General features: G+C 42.6%; 1 protein-coding gene across 2 annotated transcripts; it reads left to right on the top strand.

Moving 5' to 3' along the window:
- The first annotated feature begins 864 nt into the window (after window positions 1-864).
- On the top strand, window positions 865-22383 carry yeats2 (YEATS domain containing 2). 2 transcript variants are annotated; one of them, XM_015957082.3, is made up of 30 exons: window positions 865-1042; window positions 1426-1537; window positions 1635-1732; window positions 1825-1917; window positions 2005-2238; window positions 2321-2439; window positions 4608-4769; window positions 5731-5842; window positions 5945-5989; window positions 6057-6225; window positions 7773-8015; window positions 8612-8779; window positions 9319-9404; window positions 11214-11399; window positions 11483-11711; window positions 11809-11967; window positions 12103-12221; window positions 12424-12570; window positions 13052-13231; window positions 14905-15277; window positions 15367-15501; window positions 15821-15940; window positions 16960-17101; window positions 17180-17256; window positions 17335-17414; window positions 17857-18061; window positions 18420-18655; window positions 18731-18805; window positions 19089-19162; window positions 22044-22383. In XM_015957082.3, the coding sequence occupies exons 2-30, from the start codon at window positions 1432-1434 to the stop codon at window positions 22150-22152; spliced, it is 4281 nt and encodes a 1426-aa protein (XP_015812568.3). In that variant the 5' UTR covers window positions 865-1042; window positions 1426-1431; the 3' UTR covers window positions 22153-22383. The 2 variants fall into 2 exon arrangements, with proteins under 2 accessions (XP_015812568.3, XP_015812569.3); XM_015957083.3 differs by lacking the exon at window positions 865-1042 and adding an exon at window positions 1077-1209.
- Window positions 22384-25576: the final 3193 nt, after the last annotated feature.

Consider the following 25576-nt stretch of genomic DNA (forward strand, 5'->3'; position numbering starts at 1 on the left):
TTATTTATAGCCAAAGTCATCAAGAGCCATTGTGGCTCCAGAGCAGCAGGTTGGAGACCCTTGACGTCTCTTGATAATATTTGTAAAGGCTTGTCTTGATACTTGTCTGTGTTTTTATGTCTACTATTGTGTTTATTTATTTGGCAGATGCTTTTATCCAAAGCGACATACAATTGTTAACCTATAGGGCATGTTGGGATCTGTGGGGGAAGCTGAGGTACCCGGAGGAAACCCACGCAGAAAGGCAGCAGCTGAGTTTTGAACCTGCAAACTTCTTGCTGTGAGGCAACAGTGCTCACAACTGCGCCACCATGCAGCCCTATTAAAGGTACCAATTATACAATTGCGATGTTGCCCAGCAAGAAATGTAAGTAGATGAAACTCCTTCACTAAAAGACCATTTTTACAGATAGAAAACAGCTGTTACAAGCACATGTCCTTTATTTAAAGTGTTAGATTAGGAAACTGCATGTCTTCCTTCACCTAAATGTCCCTTGGATGATAAAATCTTCATTTGAACTGACAAGGAATCTGGTTTCTGTCTCAGTCCTATCATGTTCTTCTGAATAATGGAAAAACAAATGCACAAAACCATTTTTACAAACCACAGCGATAACAAAGGCTATGAACACTGTCATTCCAGTAATGACAGAGGTTGAAACGAAGTGATTGTAGTTCTACTTTTATTTCTACATAACTTGTTTCCCTAGTTGGTGACTTGTAGGGCAGGTTAAAATTATGGCTATGGTACATTTCCTTTTTTCCAATGAACTTGGTTATCCAAAGGAATTCTTCGAGTAAAATCCATCTGGTGAAACAGCGGCCCCTAGTGACAATTTGGATGAACCGCAGAGCTAACTGTCCAATACTCAGCTAGCAAACAAGTCCAGCTCTAGATTTAGCAATTTATCAAACACGAGTCTTGGATTAATGCTGCATCGATATCATAAAGTTCAGTTGGATTAATGCTGCACCGATATCATAAAGTTCAGTTGAAATATACACTCTTTAGGTTCATGTAACTACACCGCAGGGTACTGCAGTAAGTCTTTTGTTTTCATACAGTTTGAATCGATGTGTTATGTTAGCGTTAGCATAGGATAGCATTCGCTAACGTCACATGGTAGTCGGCTTTGCCAAATTCAGCCACGTATTTAATCAAAAGCATCGATGTGGGTGTATTGAACGATTTAGTGATTTGTATTTTAGGTAAGTCAAATCATGTTAAAAGATAACTGTTGGACAATATAGAGAAAGTCGCATCTTGCTAATTAGTCCGCGGTGCATACAGCTAGCCTTATGCATTGACAATTACTGGATCCTTTAGCTTCACTGCTAAGCAACTAATGCTAGCTTCAGTAATTACTGGCCATACGTGCAATGGGAGTAAACAGTTTTAGCCTCTCTATGCCATCATCTTTACAGGTAATCATGTCTGGAATTAAAAGGAAACTAGAAGGAAGTGATCCAGACTATGAAGACATCACTGGACTGGTCCATAACAATAATAAAAGAAGCAAAACGGCTGAATATAATGGTAGGTTATGAATCTTAAACCACTACACCTGATTTGCATGTTTTACTTTAAAACTAACAGATGCTCAGTGATCTTTATTCTGTTATTTTGTTGTCAGCTCGAGAAACGACAGTACAGAAAATAGAAACCATCATCAGGCAGCAGTTTTCTTTGGAAATGAAGAACAAAGAGCATGAAATAGATGTGATAAGTCAGGTAATGGTGTCATTATTAATAATTTCACCACAAACTGTGGTGCTGTGGAAGATAAGTTGCAGATTTTGTAATGCATCAAATGTGTTTTGCAGCGACTAAATGAAGCCAGGAGGATGATGGACAAGCTGCGGGCATGTATAGTGGCCAATTACTATGCAAATGCTGGTATAACAAAGCTTCCAGAGGTATATTCTGTTCTTTCAGCATCTTTTCAGTTGTGATATTGCAGCATCAAGTAATATATGTTTGCATATACTTTTATTGTATCTCAGCACACTCAAAAAAGTGACCCTGCCATGTTAAACCATCCAGCGATCCGCCGATTTCTGGAATCTCCGTCTCGGTCCTCTTCTCCTCTAAACCAGGACTCAGAGACTCCCTCACTGGTCCCTTCAGAGTCTGAGTCTCTTTCACAGCAAGGAGAGGGGTCTGACAGGAACGGAGAGGGAGCATGGAGAGAAGACTGGAGCAAGCAGGAGCGCAGACCTGGACGCAACACTGGCAGGGTGAGTACAGAAATGTCAGAATCAAGATTTGGTGGGTATAATATTTTTTATTAGTGATCATGTGGTTAATTGTGTGTTTTAGGACACATTTGGTGTGCCTTCATCTGTGGAAGAAGAGCAGAAGGTGACGTACCACACAACTGGAGATGAAGCTTCTAGGCTTTATGTAAAGAAGACGATCGTTGTGGGGAATGTTTCCAGGTATGAACACATCGCTCACACCGTCGTTATCTTTCCGACTATGTTTGTTTTTAAGCAGGTCTTTTTAACTTGGATGTCAAGAGCTTGTCTGGAGGTAAGGACATAAAAAGAATTGGTTTGAAAACAAAGAGCACATTATTTTTGAGTTACAGATCATAAATAAAATGTTTGAAAACCTGATCTTCAGTGTAAAAATGTTTATCTGATCTCATACAAACGTGTCTTTTATCAATCCCCCACATTCCTTTATTTTGTAAAATGGGTGGAAAAACAAACATGAATGAATGACTCACTACTACACTACACAAAAGCTGTCTTTGTGGTGTCATTTTCAAAAAGTATAAAGTACATACATGCGTAAAATGTAAAGATTGTTTAAGTTATAAGTGATATAAATTAGGAATTCATCAGAAATAAAGGTCATATTATTTTGGAAAAAATGCGTAGCCCCAAAAAAATCAGCTCAAATTAAGAATGAGTTAACTGTTTCTATTAAGTTAGGCCCCCACCATTCCTCCTCCCTGTCCCTCAGCACAGGAGCCCCACAAGGCTGTGTGCTGAGTCCCTTCATGTATTCCCTGTACACATGACTTTAAGCCCGCCCACAACACCAACTCTATCATTAAATTTGCTGATGATACAACCATGGTGGGCCTAATCAGCCAGGGAAATGAGTCAGCATACAGCGAAGGAGTGCAGCTGGTGGACTGGTGTACAGCTAACAACCTGACCCTGAACACCAACTAAACCAAAGAAGTCATCGTTGACCCAAGAAGGAAAAAGGTGGAGCACCAGTCACTCACAATAAATGGAGAGCAGGTGGAGACGATGTCACAGTTCAAGTTCCTGCGCACAAATATATCAGAGGAGCTCACATGGACACACAACACCAAATGTCTGATAAATAAGACACAACAACAGCTGTACTTCCCTAAGGCTCTCAGGAAGATCAACCTGCCACAAAAACTGCTGGTGTGGTTTTATCACTGCTCCATAGAGAGCGTCCTGAACAACAGCATCCTGATGTGGTACGGCAGCAGCTCTGCAGCTGACAGGAAGGCCCTGCAGAGAGTAATCAAAACTGCAGAGAAAATAACAAACACACGTACCTGCTTGCCCTGGATGACATCTTCACCACTCACTGCCTTTAGAAAAACTACAAACATCCTAAAGGACTCTACCCACCCAGTTAACCATTTCTTCAAACTTTTTCCGTCTGGTAAACGATACAGGGCAATAAAAACACGCACCACGAGACTGTTAAACAGCTTTTATGCAAGAGCCATCACTGAATGTTGCTGCTAGGAGGTCACACTAACAGTGATTTTGCTGTACAATTAATGCACTAAAGCACCTTAACATTAAGCTAGTTCATCCTGATATTTCAACATGTGACTGTTTACATTTATATTATGTTTACCTTATATTTCAGTTTGTAGTTTAGACTTGTCTTATTACCATGTTTACATTTATACTTTTATATTTTTTGCACCTTAAATTGGCTGTGTGTGTGTGTGTGTGTGTATGTGTGTGTGTGTGTGAGAGAGAGAGAGAGAGAGAGAGAGAGCGAGCGTGCGTGTGTGTGACATCTGTTTTAGCCTTGTAATTTTATTTTACGAGAGTTGCCTTTAGTGAGAGCAAAGTCAATTTCGTTATATATCTGTGTAATGACCATAAAATAATCTTAAAATCATGAGTAAACATGACTTTTTAAAAATAATAAACACATTTAATCGTAAAACTGAAGATAAATTGGGAAATGGGTTGTTGTGATTTGAGCTGAACTGTTCTTGTGCAACAGAGTGCTCACAAGACCACAAGCCCAGTCTTGATAAGAGTCAAAAATGCATTTTTATTTTCCCCTCTGGGTCAGAGATGATGCAGATAACTTCTATAGATGCTTTATTAACAATTCTCATCTTTAGAAAGCTCTAAATGTGATTAAGGCTTCATTTCAGAAGCAATGCAAGAGTAGAGGACATTCAATTGATTTGCAAGTTGATATTAAACATTTAATTGTTTAAGGAGCTGTAATTACAATATTTAGGTTACATGTTGCTTATTTACATCCACTTTTCCTTGTTTTGTTATTTGCTAAACCCCCTTGTTGATCTCTAACTGACATTGTGGCTAATTCATCACAACCTTTGGCTGTTTCTTGCCCTCAGGTACATCCCTCCAGACAAGCGTGAAGAGAACGACCAGTCGACGCATAAGTGGATGGTGTACGTCAGAGGCTCGAGGAGAGAGCCGAGCATCGACCACTTTGTGAAGAAAGTTTGGTTCTTTCTGCACCCCAGCTACAAGCCCAACGATCTGGTGGAAGTCAGGTTTGTTCCTCTGTGGTTTTCAGCCCACTTTCGAAACAGATTGTGTCTATAGCGATTCTCAGCCTCCACAAATCATTAAAGATGGGCGGCACTCCTCCTTTGATGAACGGTTTCATCTGGTTACCTGAGGTAAAAGGCACGAGTCAGCGGGGTGAGGATAAACTCGTTCCGGTGACTTTGTTCCTTCATCCTGTTGTTGCCAACAGACATGACATTTGATTCTAACATAGTGATGTTGTTCTGAATCAGTCGTTTGCCCCACCTCTTTTCACACCCCACTGACCTGACGGGGAGCGAAGAAACCGTCTGAACAACATTTACGTAAGAGGCGCTTTTCCCCATTAGTGATCCAGAACTTTCAGATGAAACTCATAAATCAAAACGTTTGGCGAGTCGTTGACAAACAGAACCTTGAGGTCATGTTTTATTGAAGAGTGCCCCCTTGTGCTCTTTTGATGATCCAGCACCATCTTGGGGAAGGGAGTCTGTCTTGAGGCAGGCTGTATATCAGCTAAACGCTGCCAACAAGGAAGCGGCATATTTATCATGTAGAAATCCGTTTTACGTCACATCCATTTGACTGTAGTGAGTCAGACTAGATGTTGGTGCCAACACGAGTCATCAATGTCAAACTGTCGTTTTTAGTCATTTGGATTTTTGTTGGTTTTGATAGACTGTAGAAACGATCCATTGTCGTTTTCTTCCCTGAGCTGCCACCTGCAGCTTCTCATAAGCAGCTCCTGACTCAAATCTTCATTCTTGGTGGACCCTACACAGGGGGGCATAAAAATATGGCTTCAAACAGGGTGCTCATATGCAGGCATTCAGAGCTTTGGTTAAAAATGTAAAACGCAGAGATTAAAAGCTTTATCTCATCCAGGGAGCTGTGCTGTGAGATGTCTTTTGCTGATTTGTATTCTGATGATGCTGAAGTAGACTTTTGGACGTTGTCTTTTCTCAGCGAGCCTCCCTTTCATTTAACACGCCGGGGCTGGGGCGAGTTTCCTGTGAGGATCCAGATCCACTTCAAAGACTCTCGCAACAAACGCATCGACATCATCCACCAGCTGAAGGTCACTTCTCCTGTTGTTTCCATCAGTTGACTTACTTTCTGTTACGTCTCCGGCCACTGCTGAAAGCGTCACGGTTGACGGTGACTTATTTTTTTCTTGCAGCTGGACAGAACGTACACGGGGCTGCAGACTCTTGGGGCAGAAACTGTAAGTGACAAACATTGGCTCTCTTTTCTGTTTCGGAGCTTTCTTCACCAATGTGCGTTTGTTTCAGGTGGTCGATGTGGAACTTCATAGAGATTCTGTCAGCGTAGACTACATCCCTCAGCCCTCTTCCTCCAGAGGAGCTCAAAGGACAGCCAGCCCCATGTCGGCCTCGTCGCTAGCCCCGAGTTATGGGCACTCTAGTTCCCCCATCTCTCACGACTCCAGTGTTGATAAAGGTACTTTATTAAAATTCATTACCCTTCACAAGTCAACATATTTTCATTTTTTTGAAGATTTACCACACATATACCTGCTGGGTGTAGATTAAGGGAGTTTTAGGGGAGATTAGGGTTGTCACGGTAACCGGTGTAGCGGTAAACCCTGGTAAAAAAGTTGACAATAATAATAACCATCATGTTTTAAAAAAAAATATATATATATCTCGGTGGGTTTACCGTGGCTGCGGTGTAGGCGCGGTGACCCTTACCAGCCACCGTTTCATCTGCTAAAGTTGCCGGTGGCACATACGCACTTTGTTGTTTACAACCAAATCTTTCTTGAAGCTAAAGCTGAAATAACGGCCAAAGGAGGAGACAGCAGCGCTCAGGACATTTATTATCCCTCAAAGAAGACAAAGTGGGAAGTACAGGCATTTTTTGGATATTTGAAGAATGTCGAGGGACAGTTGATAGAAGACGGCTATCCTGTTTGCAGCACGTGCAGAAAAAGTGTCTGTGAAAGGCAGCAACGCTTCAAATCTCATGACACATCTGCGTGACCATCACCCACAACTCTACAGTCAACGCAAGGCAAGCTAACGTTAGCGTTTTAGCTAAAATGCGTGATCCGAGGATTTGGGTTGAGGGAGAATGCAACGAGTCGCTATAAAAAGCAGCCGCAGCGCCGCTTCATGCATATAAACCGTGTCGCGGACACCCCCATGTTGAAATGACGCTATGCATTATGGGGCTCCCAGGGGCAGATAAGAGTTGGTCTCTCTCAGAGAATAATTATGAATTTAACAATGATTACTGCCTGATGACATTTTCCCACATCTGCAAAGCTCACTGGAAGGACACAAACCGGGACAATATTTTCCTGATATAGGGTTTATTACTCAAGTAAGGGTAAAAAAAAAAGTATCTGATTAGAAGGCTACTTGAGTACTGAGTATCATCTGGTCTAATATTTTAAAATGATGACATCAAACAGACATAAAATAAGAAGTTATGGGCAAATGTTGGTATTTTAAAGACTAAAGGAGAAAAATGTAAACAAACAAACAACATAATTACAAAATATCAAATTTTAGGCAAAATTTAGACGCAAACCGAGGACAATATTTTCTTAATATACACGGTTTATTTAGTTGTCTGAAAATGTAACACGTTTAAAAAAAATACCGCGATAATACCGAAAACCGTGATAATTTTGGTCACAATAACCGTGAGGTTAAATTTTCACACCGTGATGACCCTAGGGGAGATATATTGCTTTTTCAGTCGTTTTAATAATGACAATTAGATCATAAATCAGGTTATATTTGCAAAACATCAGGATAAGAAACCTATCTGTAGCTAGACGTTTAGATACGTCTAAAGATGTTTATTGTAAATCAACATAAAGAGGTTAAACAATAAATTACCTGCTCCCCCCCTTAAAACTCCCCAGTAAACAGTCAAATGAATCTTTTTGTTTTTAACGTTTGAATAGCAACCAGTGTTATTAGTTAATTTTAGGAAACTTTGGAGCTTTTGATTTACTATTTTCTTCCTTTTTCCAGGTTTAATCAAAGCAGAGGCGGCGAGTCCTGTGCGCGGTCACAGCTCAAGCCTTACGGCTGGCGAACGCACCCCAACACGACCCAAAGCTGGGGACAGAGTCACCCTTGGTTACCATGGCAACTCTGCATTTCAGCCCATCACATCAAGCTGTAAGATTGTTCCACAAGGACAGCCACCAAGTCCTGCAGAGTCTCCTGGGAAATTGTTCCAACCAATCACAATGAGCTGCAAAATAGTCTCAGGTAGCTACACCCCTAACACACACACACACACACACACACACACACACCCACACCCAAGCTGCTTGTTTCACATTGTTTATAAATAAAACCTCTTTTATTGTCTCTTTTTTCCCTACTAAGTGAAATTTGGAACCAGGATTTCATCCCTAAACTGATGATAAAATACGACGTCACTAATGAAACGCTGACTCCAAACATTTGATGCTTCTAGCTACTTATGTCAATGTTTATGTATTGATATTATTGTTTTTTTCCACACCCCTTCTCAACCTCATGAATAAAATAAATGTAGTTAAAAATTCACTGCAGCCTACTGTTCAGTAAAAGTGAGATCAATAAGCCGGTTCCTTAGTATTTTTCTCTCCACGTTTTATGAAAATCCTAATAAATACCTCCAGTTAAGGGTTTAGATTTTCAAAATAAATGTTAATTTAAATCACGTGGGTTTCATGCAAAAATGTGTCACACGTGGTATCATTTACTTAAAGCTAAAAAGCTCAGAGGGATTTTTAAAACATTTTAGATATTTTGTTTCCCGCTGAGCTCCTCATAGATGCTCATCCATCTAACTGTCCGGTGTACTTTACCTCCCACAGGGTCTCCCATCTCTACTCCGAGCCACTCGCCGCTCCCTCGTACATCCGCCGCCTCCACCCCGGCCCACAGCAAGCAGAGCTCCTCTTCTGTGCTAAACAACCCTTACGTCATTGTGGATAAACCTGGTCAAGTAGTCGGCATGGCGACGTCATCCACAGCCTCCTCAGGTACGCATTACAGCGCTGAAGCTGTACCTCAGCCACTCATGTAAAATAAAAACATTTTTTGGGATAATCTGGAAGTAAAAATATAAGTTCTAGATCACATTTTTATTTCTTTTATATATTTTGACTTTCTTCTCATCTAATCTTTTGTGTTTCAAGTTTCATTTTGTTTTTACTTCTAAAGGGATGGCGATTCAGCAGGATGGTAGAATGGTTTCCATGGTGACCGAGTCAAATATGTTTTCATGGCTTTAAAAGTCACCTCATTGCCGTTGATGGGGTTTAAGTGGGTGTTGTGGCTGATTCACCAAACCTGCAATAAAAATGTCGCACCTTAGCTAAGAAACAAAACGGTTAGCAGTCCACATCGCTGCTGGAGGGTAAACGTTGGCCTCAACACCCAAACCAGAAAAGTTATAACTTGTGCCACAGGTGCCTTTGATTCTTTGGAACGGTTGAAAGCACTTGGCACAACCTCTCACCAGTACAGTCGTGTATTTGATGATTTGTTTCTTTATATTTGTGTGGGATTGATTTCACAGGAAGCCCCTCGGCCAAGCAGGCTCAAGGCGCTCGCTCTCCAGCACCTAAAGTTCACACTGGTACCCTCCTCTCCTCGGGGGTCAAGGTGAGTTTATACAACTTTAAAGCTTTCATCTTTATGTGGGAAATTTTTATAACAGGGTATCTTTGGAAAAAGTTGTAACCTTCTGAGACCTGAATTTGTATTTGGTGTGATATTAAAGTAAATAAACTTCTAACCATCACAGATTAATCCGCCCTCATAAATGTGAACAACAAAAAAACAGAAAAACCAAACTAAATAAAAATTTTGACAAACTTCTGAAAAAAGAAAAGAAAAAGAAAAAAACTAAAGTCAATATCAAGTGTCTCTAAGTAACACAAAGGGTCTAAGTTGAAGGGAATACAATATTATATTGCAAGAAGTCAATATCCACATATGTGGACCCAGGGCCTTAGGAGTTGTACTTAGATTTCCCATTATTAAAATGACAAGGAATCCTTAAAGACTTGTGCAAGACTTGTCCTTGGGCAAGACACTTAAAGAGCAAGTCAACCCCTACCAGAGTCTAACTCCACTCCCACTTCATGTTTGAAAAATGCAACAAATGCTGTTGCCTGGCAGACCGAGAAGGAGGAGCTGCTAACAAATACACACACACACACACACACACACACACAGGCTCACGACAGCATTGTGACATCATAATGTACCAGTTTACATCATAGCATACCTCTTAGCCAATAGCGGTGGCAGATTTAAATTAAAATACAGTGCAGAGTTTTTACCTGACAACGGCACAACACTGCCGTTTTAGGCAGAATATTTACATTTTAACTAAGATGCACTGAAGTGCCAAATTATTGACGACATGTGTCTGCAGCACGAATAGACACTCGTTTATTTAGTTTGTCAGCAAAAAAAGTTTATTAGGGGGTGACTTGCTCTTTAACCTGTCTTGCCTGCTGGTGGTGGCATGAGGGACTGGTGGTGCAAGTGCTCGGCATCCTTGCTACAGTCAGTGCTTCCAAGTTCAGCTGTGGCTTCATTGTATCTCATCATCACCAGCGTGTGAATGGGTTGTGAAGCACCTTGGGGGGTTGTAGAACCCTAAGAAGGTGCTAAACAAATACAGGCCATTCACCTTTTTGGAAAATACATGCACTTTCACTCGCTGCAGAACGGCTATATTAAAGTTTGTGTTATTTTTCTGCACTTTTAGTTCCAATAAAAGTTTGGACAGAGCTATTTGTAAAGTGGCCACACCCCTTTTTCCATTCAGAGAATGTAAGCTCTTAAATTTGTTGAAATTGGCCTTTAAAACGTCTTAAATTGGCTGGAATTAAGCTGCAAAGCAGTTCAGGACTGTCTTGAGTGGAACCTAAATCCATGCAGAAAGCGGTGGTGTTAATCGCGTTGCTATCTTCAGCAGATGTGAGTGCCTTAACACATGTTTAATTAGGACACCTGTCTGGAGATGGGGGAGGAGAATGCTGGGAGCTTCCATAGAAAACTGTTCATTTTCACCAGGAAGTCCTAATCCTGTGGCAACAATCCTTTTATTCCATCCATTACTATGAAATCATGTTTTCTTTCTTTGTGTACCCCTGACATTCTCCCAACTTCGTTTCTGAACATTTATATTTTGTTTAAATATCTGTGACTAATAAAGATGTGACTGTATCCACCTTTTAACTTGCCTTATCAAACGAGTCACTTCACAATCCTCTGCAGTCTGTTGCGTGCGACAAGAGCATGAACACATCCTCATTCATATTCATTTTGCATCCAAATAATCCGCCATGCAATCTTAAAACCGTTAAAAACATGCTACAACAAATATCTGAGGGATTAGCACGCTTTGTGTTTTACGGGCGATGTGTGGCATGTCTTAGTCATTTCTGTTCTGTGCAGGTAATCATCAAGCAGGAGCCAGGGGAAGTTTCCACACAGCAACAGCAGATGGTTTCCACAGTAACCAGCCAGCAGCAACCTGCTTCCACGGCAGCCCACCAGTTTGTCGCAGTGAAAGGAGGCCACATGGTCTCTATGTCAAGCCAGAAACAGGCTGGGGGGGCCACGGGGGCCGCGACTAGCAAGGTCAGAGTGTCTTTAATGCACTCTGATGCACGTTGATAACTTATTCTGCTTCAGAGATAATTTTGTGTTTCCAACTTTTATAGATGTTGGGGGTTCCTGTCGGCTCCATGCTCCAGTCTTCAGTTAAACAGGTCGCCATCAGTAGTGGACAGATTCTGGTTGCCAAGGGCAACCCCTCTGTCTCTAAAGTGATGGGTGGGAAGCAAGTTTTAGCTCAGGGAGTTGCTAAAGCCATTGTTAGTGGAGCCAGCGGCGCGTCTGGTCAGCAGGTTGGTAGCAGGGCAGCCAGTGGATCAGGTGGCAAGAGCGGAGGTCAGAGTTCACATGCTACACACACGTGCTATGACTGTAGCATATCCGTTCATTCTGCTGATCATCTACATATATTTTTATACTTGGATATTTTTAGTGATGGCCACGCTTCAGCTCCCAGCGAACAACCTGGCCAATTTGGCCAATTTGCCACCGGGTACCAAGCTGTACCTGACCACCAACAGCAAGAACCCATCAGGGAAGGGGAAGCTGCTTCTCATTCCACAGGGAGCCATCCTCAGAGCCTCCAGTGCAAGTAAGACACCGTACATCTTTGGTTGATGCTTTTATGACATAGATTTCCTCAAAATAACCCATGTAACAAACCTCTATTTAAAAACGTGAGGAAGATTGTGTATCTGATGTGTGTGTGTGGCGGTGTGTAACTCAGGCCAACAGTCCCAGAGCAGCTCATCAGCAGCGACAGGGGGCTCGCAGAACTCCTCCTCTTCTGGCAGCCTGCCTTCAAACCTCTCCTACACATCTTACATCCTGAAACAGACGCCGCAGGTTTGTGTCTTGTTTGGGATTGCTTGTTTCCCTGCACATGTGTGGGATTACTCAGGGTACGTGCGATCCCCTCACACATGTCATCAGGCTGCTGACATAATAAGTTGGATTAAAAGATGACAAGAGTTTTATTTACTTTTCGTTTAGTATAGATCAACACTGCATGCTCTCCATCTTGGCCCACTATTTTGGTTTTGTCTAGGGTACGTTTCTTGTTGGCCAGCCAGCCCATGGGTCAGGGAAGCTGGGAGGTTCTGGTTCAGCGGGTCACTCTGCATCATCTCCAGCAGCTGCTCCCCAGCAGGCTATTCGCGTGACCGCTGGACAGAAGGCGGCCATCTTGGCTCAGGTTAGGTTTCATTATTTGATCATCCACAGTCACTGTTTAGAGACAACTCCAGTATATAGACTGATCAAAACAAAAAAGGCATTAAAAGAAATCGGCCTTTATCTGGTTTCATCCGATCTGAGAGTGAGCTGTAACTGGAATGGACTCGTCGAGGCATAAAGGTCTATTCCAGGGTTGTGCTGCTGAACTGGAGGCTGATAAGCACTTTAATCTCTCACTTTATATAACTGCATCAATCCACTTTCCTTTTTTTCCCAATACCCTGTGCAGCTAGAAATTTTAAAAGCTTTTTTTGCAGACTAGTTAGAACGTGTAGGTTCTTGCAGAATAGCAGATGGTCTGCATACGTCGTAATTTACTTTGAAAGGAAAGTCTTCCTGTCAGAATATACTCCACGTTGTTTGGTTTTAATGTTCGTTGGCACCTCGGGTCATCAGGTTCACGTGTGTATTTATTGTGGGCTTATTGACGTGATCTCCAGGTGGTCAGCAGCTCCCAGGGAGCACACCTGAAGCTGTCTGATGGCTCTGTCAAGACTGTAACAGCAGCAGGAGTGGGTCACATGTCCAAAGCGGGTACCACCACGTTTAGGATGACGGGTGGTGTCATCACTGCTGCTAGCTCCACCCCCATCAGTACTGCAGCAGCCAGTCAACAACAGGTTGGTTCAACACTTGTTTGTTTATTTTAGCTGGTCATTGAACCAATTTTAAAGCTATTGCTGATTCTCCATACAAATGTATTATTTTGTTTCTTCAGTTTTCTCAACTATATGAAGTGAAAATTCTTCCAAGAATTTATATTTTTAGTTTGCAGTTCATTAGGAAGATTATTTTTTTTTGTTTTTAAATAGCTGAAAAGTGGTAGAAATGCCAAAAGCACAAATAAAGCAATTGCTTCAGCAACAGGAATGCATAAAAACCTGCAGGCATCCAATGTGACTGCTGCAGTAAAGCTGATGATTTATTTGTCATAAAAGAGTAGAAATAATTGAAAGTGCTTGAAAAGCACTTAGCAACCGTTCAGCTTCAGTCTTAGTTGGGGTGATTACAGCTTTAAAGTCATTGCTGAACCTCATTAACTTGAGTAATGGAAAGGCACAAAAACAAAAATGTATATAAATTATAACATAAAGCATTCAGAAGAGTCATTTTGATTGGTGTGAAGCCTTGCTGTGAAAGCTAGTGACTATTCAGTCTTTGAGTGTGTTAAAAGCAACAGTTTGATGAATTAGTCATGTCGAGCTGAAGGAACATTAAGCAGTGATTGTAGGGCAGCCGTCACCCAGTAAACACCATTATGGACATAGCTTTTCAAATATCATCTCTCTGCAGCTCGCAGGATTTCTTTTTACAGCCATAATGTTCATTTTCTGCTGACATACTCTTCGTTTTAAATGGGACATGTGCCCAAAGGGGAAATTCGATCCTGCTATCCTACACTTCCCAGTCATAGATAAAAAAGTATATATTTATATAAACGTAGGAGGAGGAGGGGTGGTTGTCTGGTAATCGGAAGGTTGTAACTGTGATCCTGGCTCCTGCCAGAGAATGCTGCTGTTGTGTCCTTGGGCAAGACACTTGTCCTGGTGGTGGTCGGAGGGACCGGCGGCCCAGTGCTCGGCAGGCCCCGCCTCTGTCAGTGTGCCCCAGAGCAGCTGTGGCTCATGTAGCTCATGCCCACCAGCGTGTGAATGTGTGAATGACTGATTGTGTTGCGAAGCACCTTGGAGGTTGTAGAAGTGTGTGTGTGTGTGTTGTCAAATTACTGGTCCTAGTTATTTTTCATTCTTATCTCAAGTGTGGCTTAATCTAATCAATTCACACTTTTGGACCAGAATATTGCTTATAAGTTACAACAAAGCCAGGTCACCATAAACCTTTCATTTCAATGCCTCCTTTATTGTCCTCAAACGAGTGTAGGTCGTGTTGATGTTCACTCTAGTTGTTGCTCTTTGCTCTGCCTCCAAAGCCATCATTCTCTTACTTTAATTTCCAGGCTCCGCCATGATGCCAACAAAAAAGTAAACTATTTCATCTTGCACTATTTATTGACGGCCGGTGAAACTGAAATGGCTAACAGCTAGCCTTTATATGAGCTACCAGCACAGTAGACGTTTATTGTCGTAAAGCAGGTAGTACCCCTACCGGAACCACAAAATATTTAAGAGCAGTTTCTGGTCAGCAGAGGGCTGCAGAGTGCTGTCAAAATTTTATTTATTTAAAACATAAACTATGTCAGGATTTTTTTTTTTCTGCTTTATACATGCATGAGAGGTGCAGTATTTCTGCACATTTTTTTGGTTGACAGATGTGTTTCTGTATCTTTATCCAGGCTGCTGATGGCGGGAAGTCTGCCTCCCAGCAACAGCAACTGCTGGTGTCAGCCAGCCAGGCGGCAGTAATCAGCGCAGCTAAGAACGCCGGCACAGCCAGCGGCGGCAGTCTGTCCAAGGCAGCTGTGGCCTCTTTGGTCAAAGGAGCTGGAAGCTCCGCCTCCCCAAGTAAGAGTGCAGGAAGTTCAGCCGTTGCCGCAGTGATGGTGGCAAAAGGTGTCACAAATTTGCCCGTCATGAGCACGTCCAAAGGAGCTGGAGCTGGGACTGTGGTGGGGGTGTCCAAAAGCAGCAACACTCCATTAGTTTCTGCGGCGTCGTTAGTCAGCGGAGTGGCAGCTGGAGCAGGAAAAACAAGTGCTGCACTGTCAGGTGTGGAGGAACACACCACAACCTACAATCATATGTTTATGCACAACACATGGGTGTGCAAATGATCTCACCTTGTGGTTTTTGGCCAGGTATGCTGAAGATCCAGTCTGCTGGTTCCAGCTCCCAGCAGACCGTTTTAACCATCCCTGCCACCCAGCTGAAGCAGCTAGGGGTTGGAACTGGGTCTGCTGGACTGCAATCCATATTCATGCCTGTCAGTAAAGGTAAGCCCACTCCATGAACACAGAATAATCTCGCTAGTGTTGAAGTTAAACAGAATCCCAAAACTGATCCTGGATTACTTCTTTAGTTGTTCTGAACTTGATGTAATTTTAAAATAAATCTGAGATGCGCTCCATCATCTGGAAATATCTTATTGTTACCAATATCCTCTCATCTCATTTTTTGTCTTACTGTTTACCTAGCAGGACATTGACCCTTCTGTGTGTGTGTGTGTGTGTGTGTGTGTGTGTGCGTGCGTGCGTGCGTGTGTGCGTGCGTGCGTCCGTCCGTCCGTCTGTCTGTCTGTCTGTCTGTCTAAAGGCCCAGTCTCCAATACTCCTCCCTCCTTCTCCTCTTCATCCACTCCTCCTGGAGCAGCTGGAGCCTCCTCAGGTCTTTCCAGCCAGGTCTCCTCCTCCCTTATCCCGCCTTTAGCACAAGGTGAGAGGGGTCCATTGTCACTCCACCCTCTCCTCTCTTTCTTCCTAACTCCATTTTTATGTTTGAGCTGTCAGAATCAAACATTGGCCACTGAAGACGAAGCAAATAGTTTGATAGTTGTGTTTAAAGCTGATGAACATAATCCAAACCATTAGAGTCTTATTAATGGGACATTTAGCTACTTTTTCAATCATTTTCTTGAGCCACTATGTGCTAAAATGACCCTTTACATGGTTAATGAAATGACACCCAGCCCCCATCGCCACCTGTGACCAGAGTATTCCACTTGCAACTTCAGACTGGCGGGCAGCTCTGTTGGGACTTAGACAAAAGGAGTTGACATACCTGGTGCTGCAGTCTGGTTCCAGCACATTTCCTGGATGTTTTAGATTATGAACACATCTGATTTGTGTAATTTAGTGATGAATAATAATAATAATAATAATAATGCATTGAACTTATATAGCGCTTTTCTAGACCCCCAAAGACGCTTTCACACACTCACATTCACACACTGCTAGTGATGATAAGCTACTTGTAGCCACAGCCGCCCTGGGGAGGTTTGACAGAGGCGAGGCTGCCATTTGGCGCCGTCGGCCCCTCTGACCACCACTAACACAGGCAAGTTGGGTGAAGTGTCTTGCCCAAGGACACAACAGCAGGATACCCCTGGTGGGAGCTGGAATCGAACCCATGACCCTCCGATCATGAGGCAACGCGCTCTACCACCTGAGCTACTGCTGCCCCAAATGAATGAATGACTCCTGTAGATACTAAGGAAGGCTGGGGGGAAAGCGAGGAGATAAGTTTTGCTTTCAGTTCTATAAATGGACTCTAGGGGGTGCCAAAAGCAAGCCAAGACTGCCTAGTTCCCTTTAAAATATAAATTACATGTGTTGATTTGTGATGAAATAGTTCAGAGTAATAATCTTTTATACAAGTCTAAATATGTTTGTGATTCCTAATAACATTTATCTCCCCCACATATACACATCTGCTGTCGCTCTCCGCTGCCACAGTGAAAACAGAACCAGGTGCCGTCGCAGCTGGTCCGTCGCCCCTGGCGACGGCTGCTGCTCCAGCCCCTGTCCATGTTGCTTCTGCAGCCACCACCGTCAAACAGGAACAAGGCACAGATAACTCAGCACACTGCCTCATTAAGTAAGAGCAACGCCGCTGTCTCTTTAAACACAAATGCAGATGATGTTCTGATGTTAATCCAAAGCTCTTTCCTCTCAGCACTGAGCACATCGAAACCATGATGCAGCTGCTGACGGCTGTGGTGAAGAAGTTTCCTCTAATTGTGCCAGAAAAAAGTAAATACAATTAGATTTCATATTTATAAACCGACTGAAGACACTCTTTAAATGTAACGCTGCTTTATTTTTACATAGCTGAAGACTCCCATCCCTTTTGTGCCTCCTCAGTAGAACAGTATTATTCTTGGAACATTGGCAAACGCAGAGCGTCAGAGGTAACCTTTTGATTTTGTTTTGATGAAATCTTATGTCCACCTCTCACCGTTATCTTCAGTTTTACTCGTCTTCATGCTGTACTAGCCTCGTGTTTCATCAACATAGTAAATGATTCATTGCTGTTCTTGTGGAGAAGAGAAGTATGACCGTGTTTTTACTCACTTTGATGGAGTACACGACGTGATGATTCGCCGCGGCTGCAGTTTTGCATTTTAATCCGTCTTCCAGCTGCATCTCTTCTCTCTCTAGTTGGATGTGTGTTTCTGCCACATCATCTCTTTGACTAATACTGTATTCTGAGCCGTATGTGGGATACCGTGAATATTAATGCTTATTCATGCATGTTGCTAAATAGTTTAAGCAGCGAGGGTCTACAATGCTTAAACTTTGTGATCGGACTCTTCCGAGTTAAAATGAGCTGATCTTTGGCCGTCTCTGTAGCTTCAGAGAGCGGTGGCGGTGAAGCGTCTGGTTCAGGACGTGCTGGACCGCTCGCCCCGCCTGCAGGCCCTGACGCCCCCGAAGACCAAGGAGGTGGTGCAGTGGTGCCGGCAGAGGGGCTACACGCCTCCCGACCCTGAACCTCAACACAGAAACGAAGACGAGTCAATCGAGGACATTCTCACGCAAATCGACAGCGAGCCTGGTAAGTTTTGTTTTTGTGAACGAGTCCTCTGTAGGGAGACCTGCTGGGCGAGTTTTTGTGTGTGTGTGTTTTGGATTTCAGCAGCTCTGTACAGCTCTTCTGCAGTTACCGCTTGATACAGTGATGTGTATGTGGTTGTGAGGGCGGCCGGTGTGCAGCCTTGGTGCTTTTGTTCAGCTGAAATCCGTTTTGGTCCTTTGTCTCTAAAAGGTGAGAGACGAGGACTCTCTATGAGTCACTCGCCTGAGCCAGACAACGTTTCTGTCTTGCGAATCTTGCTTTATGTTGCACAACTGTAATATTCTTTAGTGAATGTTAGGCTGTCCTGCTTTAATAAAATTATGGATTTGTTCATCAGAGTGCCCGTCGACCCTAAGCAACTATGAGGAGCTGGTGCAGAGGCTGGAGCAGATGCAAGCTCTGCTAAAAACCGAACCAGAGGAGGCAGATGACGAAATAGTCGACATTGTTACCGTGACTCCGCCCTGCCAGAGGCTAAAGGTCAAAGAGGAGGAGCAGGAAACAGATGTGGAGCCGAAATTTTATCTGGGTCCCTGCATCTCCTCCCAGTTTGTCAGTGAAACAGCTCAGCAGGTCAGTGAGCTCTGTGTGTGTTCCTAAGTTTCATCGGTTCTGCTCTCTTTGCTAAAGGTGTTTTGTGTCTTTTAGATCGGGGTAAGCTTTCAGCCGGTGGAGGTGGAGAAGAATGTTTTTGCTCCTGTAGTGGAGGCCATGATTCTCAAGGTCAGTGACTTTAATGAGGTTTACAGGGGCTGATTTTATCTCGGTTTTAATCAGTGAGTCGGGATTTTTTAAGGAAGTGTTTAGTTTTTATGTGGAGGAACAGAAGATAGGGTTTTTTTTCCCCAGAATTGGTGAAATTAAAGAAATTCAATTAAAGACTTTGTGTGTGTGCGTGTGTGTGCACGTGTGTGTGTGTGTGTGTGTGTGTGTGTGTGTGTGTGTGTGTGTGTGTGTGTGTGTGTGTGCGTGCGTGCGTGTGTGTGTGTGTGTCTGCGTACTGCAGGCTACACAGCAGTTTGCCAGTGATATCCTGAGAGAAGCTCTAGCTGGAGCCCACGCTAAATCCTCTCCAAACAGGTTTGTTATTTTTCATGCTGCACATCCTTTCTGTTTCTTTGACATCTCCAGGCTGTTGGTTTCACGCTTTATTGTTCTTTGCTCTTTTTAACTATTTGACTTCATGTTCTTACTAGTTATTTATTGACACTTACCTCCATATTTGCAGGCAATCATTTCAGTCCCAGATTAGAATAAAGTCATCAGTGGCTCTTAGTTTTTGGGTCTATTTGCATATTTATGAGTGACCAAAGTCTAATTTTAATTAGATGTGTTTGTCATAGTTACATATATATAGATATCTATATAAACACATGCTTTGGATTAATGGTGCTATGATTCTAGTGATTGTTGCTGCGGCAGTTGATTTGCAGCCACAGGCATTCTCCTGCAGGGAGAAATACTCGCAAAAGTATTAAATGTGTATAAATCTAAAGCCAACAGTACTTTAATACTACAGGTGCTGGCCAGTAAATTAGAATATCATCAAAAGGTTGAAAATATTTCAGTAATTCCATTCAAAACGTGAAACTTGTACATTATATTCATGCAATGCACACAGACCAATGTATTTCCAATGTTCATTACATTTAAATTTGATATTCATAAGTGACAACTAATGAAAACTCCAAATTTGGTATCTCAAAAAATTAGAATATTCTGAAAAGGCTGAATATAGAAGACACCTGCTGCCACTCTAATCAGCTGATTTACTCAAAACACCTGCAAAGGCCTTTAAAAGGTCCCTCAGTCTTGTTTTGAAGGCACCACAATCATGGGGAAGACTTCTGACTTAACAGCTGTCCAAAAGACAATCATTGACACCTTGCACAAGGAGGGCAAGACACAAAAGGTGATTGCTAAAGAAGCTGGCTGTTCGCAGAGCTCTGTGTCCAAGCACATTAACAGACAGGCGAAGGGACGGAAAAAATGTGGTAGAAAAAAGTGTACAAGCTCTAGGGATAACCGCACCCTGCAGAGAATTGTGACGACAAACCCATTCAAAAATGTGGGGGAGATCCACAAAGAGTGGACTGCAGCTGGAGTCAGCGCTTCAAGAACCACCACGAGGAGACTCATGAAAGACATGGGATTCAGGTGTTGCATTCCGTGTGTCAAGCCACTCTTGAACAAGAAACAGCGCAAGAAGCGTCTCGCCTGGGCCAAGGACAAAAAGGACTGGACTGATGCTGAGTGGTCCAAAGTTATGTTTTCTGATGAAAGCAAGTTCTGCATTTCCTTTGGAAATCAAGGACCCAGAGTCTGGAGGACGAGCGGAGAAGCACAGAATCCACGTTGCATGAGGTCCAGTGTAAAGTTTCCACCGTCAGTGATGGTGTGGGGTGCCATGTCATCTGCCGGTGTTGGCCCACTCTGTTTCCTGAGGTCCAGGGTCAATGCAGCCGTCTACCAGGAAGTTTTAGAGCACTTCATGCTTCCTGCTGCTGACCAACTTTATGGGGATGCAGACTTCACCTTTCAACAGGACTTGGCACCTGCACACAGTGCCAAAACCACCAGCACCTGGTTCAAGGACCATGGTATCCCTGTCCTTGATTGGCCAGCAAACTCGCCTGACCTTAACCCCATAGAAAATCTATGGGGTATTGTGAAGCGGAGGATGCAATACGCTAGACCCAACAATGCAGAGGAGCTGAAGACGACTATCAGAGCAACCTGGGCTCTCATAACACCTGAGCAGTGCCACAGACTGATCGAGTCCATGCCACGCCGCATTACTGCAGTTATTGAGGCAAAAGGAGCCCCGACTAAGTATTGAGTGCTATACATGCACATTCTTTTCATGTTCATTCTTTTCAGTTGGCCAACATTAGAGAAACAAACATTTTTTCATTGGCCTTTAGAATATTCTAATTTTCTGAGATACCAGATTTGATGTTTTCATTGGTTGTCACCTATAAATATCAAAATTAAACGTAATAAACATCGGAAATACATTGGTCTGTGTGCATTGCATGAATATAATGTACAAGTTTCACGTTTTGAATGGAATTACTGAAATATTTTCAACCTTTTGATGATATTCTAATTTACTGGCCAGCACCTGTATAGTTATGACCTAGATGATCAATGTTTGCTACAGTTAGGCATCAATAAAATCATCTGTCCTGGCCTGCATAATATTTATTTATCTATTAACGTATATTTAAAGAGGAGTAGCCCCATGAGATGTGCCATCTCGTTGTCGTGAGGGTCCTCTTTAACAAGATAAGCTACCACCATGTACAATAAATAAAAACGAGAAATATTTGCTAAATAATAATAATAAATATAGAGAATAAATATCAAAAACATTTACCAAACACACATCTTCACACTCGGACCAGCTCCATGGTTCACCCAACCCCCACCAAATTTCCAGCATCACATTACAATAAAATGTAAGTTAAGCATCAAACACAGTGTTGTATATGACGAACACCATAAACACTAACAAAATGTTAATAACACTACTACAAAGGCCAGAAAAAGTGTATAACTCTAACACAAAATGGTAATAAATAAATAAGTTAATAAACTAAAATGAGTTACATTTACAAGTGCTGGTACTCTGTAGGTATGTTGGAATTGCCTTTGGGAAAGTGTGAAAAGAAGTGAGCGAGCGGGTGTCTGCAGGAAGACTGACATTAAAAGCATATTTCCCTACTTCTCTGCTGACTCTAGGAACTGAAAGAAAAAGAGAATCATGATGTTGTAAGCCATTATATGAGCTTAAAGGTACAAAAGTTTTAGGTGTGTGAGGCGGGAAAGTGAGATACTAAACCTGTAGATGTCAGGATTTAACAGTTATTAGTTTTAGCAGCAGTGTTTCTGTTCGAGACGTCATTCCTAGTGTATGAAGTCATTCCTAGAATCCTGACATTGACACATTTGGTTTCAGGACACCGAGAGAGGTCACAGCCATGAACGTCCACCAGGCCGTCTGCAGCATCCCCACCTGTGACTTCCTCACTAACTCACACATGGGTTGCCTCACCAAGGACGACTGAGCTGAAGCCAGTTCTGACATTGATCTGTGTTTTAAACACACGGACTGATTTGGGCTGTCTGAGCCACGCGCTATGTGACCAAGCCACTTGCCTTTGACGCCTCGGGTTGCCCAGCGACACAGTTGATGTACTGTGTTCATTAACCTGATCTCTGAGGGGCTCATCCTGCTTCTCAGCAGCAGAATAACAAACGTCTGTAATACTGTGAGCATACAGTCATATTTTATTCCCGTTTTTGAGTAAAGCCACTTCTTGTTGCTCGTTTGATCTAATTCGTCGTAGCTGCTGTGCTCTTTTGTAACGGCGTTACTTTTATGATGCCAGAAGGGACCTGGAGCGAGTGTGACGGATGGCTGCTGTTTTTATTTATTATTTATTTTTTGGGACGGGTGAAGCACTCAGACTGGCTCTTCCAAAGGTGCCGTTGCCATGACAGCCAGTGTTTCCCCCCAGCATAGGTGATAGTTACATGTTGCAGCAGAATAAAACACATAAACTCTTCAAGTGTTTGAATCACAGATAGTTTTGTTCCTGAGATCTGCTGAGAAATCTGAATCCTGAATATTTTGTGGTGGATCTGAACTTCTTAATGTTAGTCGTCTCATTCAGGCTTTTCTTTCAGAGGTTTTTAGGTGTTCTGTAACCATATCTGTGTGTAGTTCTTGGAGATCCCCTTGGACTTTGACATGTCTAAACATTATTGGACCTTCTCAACTGGACAGCTTAACACATCTTCAGGATGTGTTGAAACAAGTCGGGGTGATGCAGACCTCTGCTCCGACCCCTCCAGATCAAAATGACCCGTCATGAACGGCTCAGTTCATGACACGCCGCTCTTATCCCAGAATTCTCATCTTCATGTCCACGTGGGTCCAGATGTTTATCACAGTTCATCTAAAGTATTAGGATGATGGATGTTCTGGTTGCAACTGATTGCTATAGATCACCAGTATTTGAATTATGGAACTTTCTTTTGTTTCTAATATCAACAGCTTTTAAACAGTTATCAGGTGTGTGTGTTAAATGTGGAGCTTTGTATGTGGATGTTTGGATATCTGGTTAAAATGCCTTTTAGACCAAATCTAATTAGTGTGAAAGATAATTTAATATTGTATAGTATTTTTTGTGCAAACCAAAAATATATGATCAATATTCTTATAATAAACCCAGAAAAAAAACTATCTCTTGTCATCTGCATGTGCATGTGTGTGTGTGTGCGTGTGTGTGTGCGCGTGTATTAGAAAATTTACAGAAAAACACTCTGTTCAGGAAAGCCTGACATCTACATCACACTGTCGCTAAACATTCATGGACTCACCCGTCTTGGCTTGCGACGGGGATGGCTGTTGCTGGTTTAGCGTCCAGCAGAGAACGTCTCGATTAGTATAAGCTAACTGTTAGCGTTAAAAACTCCACAGCACAGCAGAACTCCAGGAAACTTTTAACATTGCAGAGCTAACAGTCAGTGGCAGAGTCACTGCTAGTTAGTGGTAGAGTTGCTGTAAGCCAATCAGAGGCGAGATGTCCAAATATCAGGAAATAATACCCCAAATACTTTTGTCTAGCTCACTTTTAATTCCTGAAACAGGCACACTGGAGCCTTTTTTCCCCAGAATACGACTTACAAGGCATTCATTCCTACTAGAAACCGCTGTAAATATATTAAAATATGAGTAAAGTACCACTTTAACTTATAGCTTTAGAAATATTTATATAATATTAATACTCATTCTGGTTTAGTCAGAAAAGGGTAGAATGCTTTTTCCAGGTCAAGGATGAGGTCCTGCCCCAAGTGGAGGAGTTTAAGTATCTCGAGATCTTGTTCACGAGTGAGGGAAAACTGGAGCGGGAGATCGACAGTCGGATTCGTGCTGCATCTGCAGCGTTGTACCGATCTGTCATGGTGAAGAGAGCTGAGCCGGAAGGCAAATGTCTCGATTTACCGGTCGATCTACGTTCCTACCCTCACCTATGATCATGAGCTTTGGGTAGTGACCGAAAGAACGAGATTGTGGATACAAGCGGCCAGAATGAGTTTACTCTGCAGGTTAGCTGGGCTCTCCCTAGGGTGAGAAGCTCACCTTGGATTTAGCTCTTCCCAGAGCTTGGATTTACTCCAAGCTCTGGGAAGAGCTTGGAGTAAATCCGCTGCTCCTCCACATCGAGAGGAGCCAGTTGAGGTGGCTCGGGCACATGGTTAGGACGCCTCCCTGGTGAGGTTTTCCGGGCATGTCCAAAAGGTGGAACTCCTAAAGGAAGACCCAGGACACAATGAAGGGACTGTTTCTTGGCTGGCCAGGGAACGCCTTAGGCTTTCCCTGGAGGAGCTGGCCCACGTGGTTGGGGAGAGGGATGTCTGGGCCTCTGCTTAGGCTACTGTCCCCGTGACCCGACCCTGGATAAGTGGTTGAAAATGGATGGCTGCATGGATGGTTTATTATTTCAAAGTTTATCAAGGGTGTAAAAGCAAAAACATTTATGTATTTTCCTAGATCATAATTTTAAAATGTCTGACAAAACATACACTGTGGCTCCTTGTTTTATTAATAACACCAACATATTACAGTTTTTTCCATGATGACACTTAATCTATTTAAAGCTAAAACCACATTTTATGACTCTTGAGATTTTATTCAGTTGAAGATGGAGCAGAAGTGGCTGTTTAGATTATTAAAGCTGTTCTAGCAAACCTACAAAACAAGCTAGCTTTAAAATACAAACGCCGTCACAGAACTCTCACCCCTCCTGTTGGATATCACCCTCCCATCTGCCTGATACCGGAACGTTCATTGCCAGAGGAAACGAGACGGCGCTAAACACCAGTCGTCGTTTTCTAGTTCCAAATGTCAAATGGTGTTTTTCTTTTTGGGACTCTGATAGTTTGTCCTAAAGTTGAAGCGATAGCAGCCGGCTGTTTCTTCTTTGATATTAATGAGCGATGAACCTCTCACACCAGTGGTGTTCTGGTGCTTAAAACACGAGTGTGTAATTAATGGAGGACCCAGGGAAGTGAGACCGTCGACTGGATGGTCTAATTGTTGGTTTCAGATCGAGCCGTGTTATTGGCTGAGGTTTTTAGACAAAATGCGAGAACCACTTTATTATTTTTTATCTTCACAATATATTTATAGCACTATGCTATATTTATAGCTATACAATGTTAGAACGTTGGTAAAGAGGCAAGGAAACATGTTTTAAGCCAGCTTGTTTTGCAGATTTGCAATTGCAGCTTTAATGGTTGCACATTCTTCAACAAACAACCTTCATATTAACAACTCAGTTACTATAATGTACAATAAAAAAAGGAAAAGTCCTTTCAGAGAAAGTGCTAGGAACCTATTTAATTATCTTTTATTATAATTCCACTTAGATTGTATAACTGTTCTTTTTCTCACCGTGATATTCACAATAAACAATGCAAATA

The sequence above is a fragment of the Nothobranchius furzeri genome, chromosome 11 (genome assembly GCF_043380555.1).
Source record: "Nothobranchius furzeri strain GRZ-AD chromosome 11, NfurGRZ-RIMD1, whole genome shotgun sequence".
Lineage (NCBI taxonomy): Eukaryota > Metazoa > Chordata > Actinopteri > Cyprinodontiformes > Nothobranchiidae > Nothobranchius > Nothobranchius furzeri.

Bases quoted from the DNA above. Each gene is read 5' to 3' on its own strand.
- yeats2 (XM_015957082.3), top strand. From the start codon at position 1,432: ATGTCTGGAATTAAAAGGAAACTAGAAGGAAGTGATCCAGACTATGAA. The intron at 12,222-12,423 runs GTTTGTGTCTTG...GGTTTTGTCTAG, and splicing joins TCCTGAAACAGACGCCGCAG to GGTACGTTTCTTGTTGGCCA. The intron at 19,163-22,043 runs GTTTGTTATTTT...ATTTGGTTTCAG, and splicing joins GCTAAATCCTCTCCAAACAG to GACACCGAGAGAGGTCACAG.